The 2,984-nt window shown below is 37.7% G+C and overlaps 1 protein-coding gene across 1 annotated transcript in view; it reads right to left on the minus strand.

Annotated features, from left to right (window-relative positions):
* Positions 1–394: 394 nt before the first annotated feature.
* REEP5 (receptor accessory protein 5) overlaps positions 395–2,984 on the minus strand; it is a 24,841-nt gene continuing 22,251 nt past the window's right edge. Inside the window, exons 4-5 of the mRNA XM_019517267.1 lie at positions 2,695–2,863; positions 395–1,728 (exon numbers count right to left, since the gene is read on the minus strand). Coding sequence (XP_019372812.1) covers positions 1,679–1,728; positions 2,695–2,863 — 219 coding nt within the window. The 3' untranslated portion in view covers positions 395–1,678. The remainder of the gene's footprint in view (positions 1,729–2,694; positions 2,864–2,984) is intronic.

Below are 2,984 nucleotides of genomic sequence, written 5' to 3' on the forward strand. Positions count from 1 at the left end.
TTTTTAATGTAGGTCAGTTTCTAGCAAAGAGCTGTCAAAAAACAAAGTTATTTGCCTTAAAAATGCATGATATACTTTTTGGGGGTGCATCATGCTATTTCAAGTTGTCCCTTCAAAAGTACAAGCCTTGCCTTTTTGCCCTGTAACACAGTAGTAGACACACAACTTCTCAGTAAGAGAAGTTTACCGATATCCCTTCCAGCTTTAAATTTTATGAAGCCTATTGAAAATATCCTGCCCTCAAGATGCAGCAGTAACACTTTTGTATTCCACAGGCAAGTTTCACCCCTTGGCAATATCCTTGGGGAACAATGTTTGGGGCCACACCACTCGCATTTGAAAATTTAGAAAAGCCTTTTCATAAGAAGATTCAGATTTGCAAGCCTTTTTTTTTCTTTGGTATGTAGACTGACCCACAAATATCAAACATTTCACTTTTCCTTGTTTATAATTAAAACATGGAACACCAAGGAAGTGTCAGTGGGGAAGGTAACAAACTTGATGACTGCAGTATTTTTTGAAGCAGCATGAGACTGCTATGAAAAAAAGTTCAGCAATGAAGGTACCATGGTACATGTATGCTCAAGATCATGGGATCAGATTCTGCTTAATGAATTGTAATTTTTCTTCCTTCTAAGTCTGGTCATGTTCTCAGTCCTGTCAAATCAAGCAACCCAGACAACTCTACTACTCCCTACAAGAGGGACTGCATTCCCTTACAAAGCTTGGGAGGAGCAACATCCCTGTATGCAGCCAACATGTACAGCAAGGAAAATTAATGGAGAAAGGTGCTGATGGGAACAATGGTAAGGCAAGAGTCAGTCCCCATAATTAGTGCCAGCTGTAAAACTCTTCAGCAGGGGTTTTTAGTTAATTTTCAGTGAAAGGTACCTCTGCCTTTCTTCTGAGTCAATTTATTTATAAGGCACTCCATTCTTAGTTTTAGATGCCTGCTGCATTTAACTAAACAAGGAAGGGAGTAGGCTTTACTCACCTTAGACAAGCAATTCAGTGCATCCATTTCTGGCAAATAACTTCACACCAGTATAAATTTGGTCACTGGCACCAAAGTACTTTTTTTCTGTGTGTAACCTCTACTCATTTAAGAACACACACATGTGCAACACAGAATCTCTGTGACCAGGTGCCTACTGCACTCAGCTTAAATCACTTCATTAGTGGGGAGGTATCATAAAACACTTTCTTTTGATAACTAGTCCTTGTATATGTAAATATATGCATGGAAATGCATTCGGAACATTTTTTCCATACAAGGGTTGTACATTACAGGAAGAACCACAGTTAAAATATTAACAGAACTACAGAGAATGCATGCATAAAGAAAAACTGAGTTGCAGAGCCTGTGGGATATATAATTTTATTTATGTTTACTGCAAGAGGAAGCTACTGAAAGATCTTCCTCTTCACAGTGACTAATAAAATATTTTCAATAAGCTTTAGATGCTGCTCACTGCACTGCATTTAAATAAAAATGCTCACTTTTTATACAGACAACAGCAAAGTAGTAAGCAAAACTTACAACACATTCCCCTAATATATCAAAAATGTTTCCAAGGCAACATTGTTAAAATTATACCATAGTCCCCAGTAACATCAAGCTTTATAAAGGAGGTGATGGGGGAGGGGGAGGGAAACTTTCTTCATCCAGTTAACTGTTTTAAGTACTCTTCTTCTCCTCACCCAGTAAATTCACTGTAGCTTTCTTGGCTGTAAGATGGAAAGGGGGAAGGGGGGGGAAAAAAAAAAAGATAAGTGTTAACTTTTAGCATACTAGAAGTAACTTGCTTTACTGCTATGGAGATGTAAAAGACTCAAGTCCCACCTCCAGTGGAAGGACAACATTTAACCAACCAAACCTACCTGAGGAGAATCAGGGAATGAAATGAGATTTACTATAAACTTAACAGCAGAATCCTAACCTTTATATTATAGGGAAGCAGTGATAAGTCTAAGTAGTACCATTTAAAATGAAAAACTGGGTTTAGTATGCTAAAGTAGATGTATATTTTGTAACTCTACTATAAAGTCCAGAGCAAGAAACAGACTAGTCAAATGGTGTGGAACTGGGATAGTGTTAGCAAGGGGTAAAGATGTAAAAGATGTATATACAACTCTTCAGGTCTAAAAAGGTATTTAAAGATGGGAAACAAAAGGAAGATGAAAGAGGAGGAAAGTAACAGAATAGGCATAAAACATAGGCAATAGGTAGAACAGAAACAGTAGAGAAAATGGAAGTTATCTATTTTATAACTGATACTGTATATAACACCAGGTATGTTTTCCTAGTAAAGGTCACACGTAAATACAAATAGACAAAAAAAATGGGGAAATTAGAGAATAAAGGGAAATCTCATGCGACAATATGATTTATGGTCTAAAGATGCTTCAACTGTTTTTCCACGAGGTCCCTTCTTTCCTTAGATTGGGGTTCAAACAAGCTAACAGCCATTTAGCATTAACATGCTCTAAAAAACAGCAGACTTGAAGCACCATGCCTCTTTCTTGGACTTTCAAACTTAATTTCTCCATTCAAACAACACTGTCCCCCTCAACCCTAATATCTTGAAAAGCAGCATCTAACAATACCAATGTTCTTGACTTTTTCCTAAAACAGCGATACTGGAAAGGTAAAATTGCAAATTCTTTTTATAGACTTTTCAGTCTTGGCCTCACCTTCCCTAGTGATGGTATCAGCAGTTTCTGCAGCTTTGTCTTTCAGATCTTTTACAACGTCATCCAGCTGAGCCTCATGCTTCAGGAAGAAAGGGCGGATAATTCGATGGTAGAGGAACTCTGCTCCATTGGAAGGGCTTGGAGCCATGCACCACACCAGAAAACCGCACTGCATGGAACAAGAAAGCACAAGAGGATTTAGGACTCGAGACATCTGAGTTCTTTCCCCAAGACCGACACATTTGAAAAATAAGTTGAAGGTTACTTTTTTTTTTTTTTTTTTTTTTAAA

Source organism: Gavialis gangeticus, unplaced genomic scaffold (genome assembly GCF_001723915.1).
Source record: "Gavialis gangeticus isolate Ggan-Ray unplaced genomic scaffold, GavGan_comp1, whole genome shotgun sequence".
Classification (NCBI taxonomy): domain Eukaryota; kingdom Metazoa; phylum Chordata; order Crocodylia; family Gavialidae; genus Gavialis; species Gavialis gangeticus.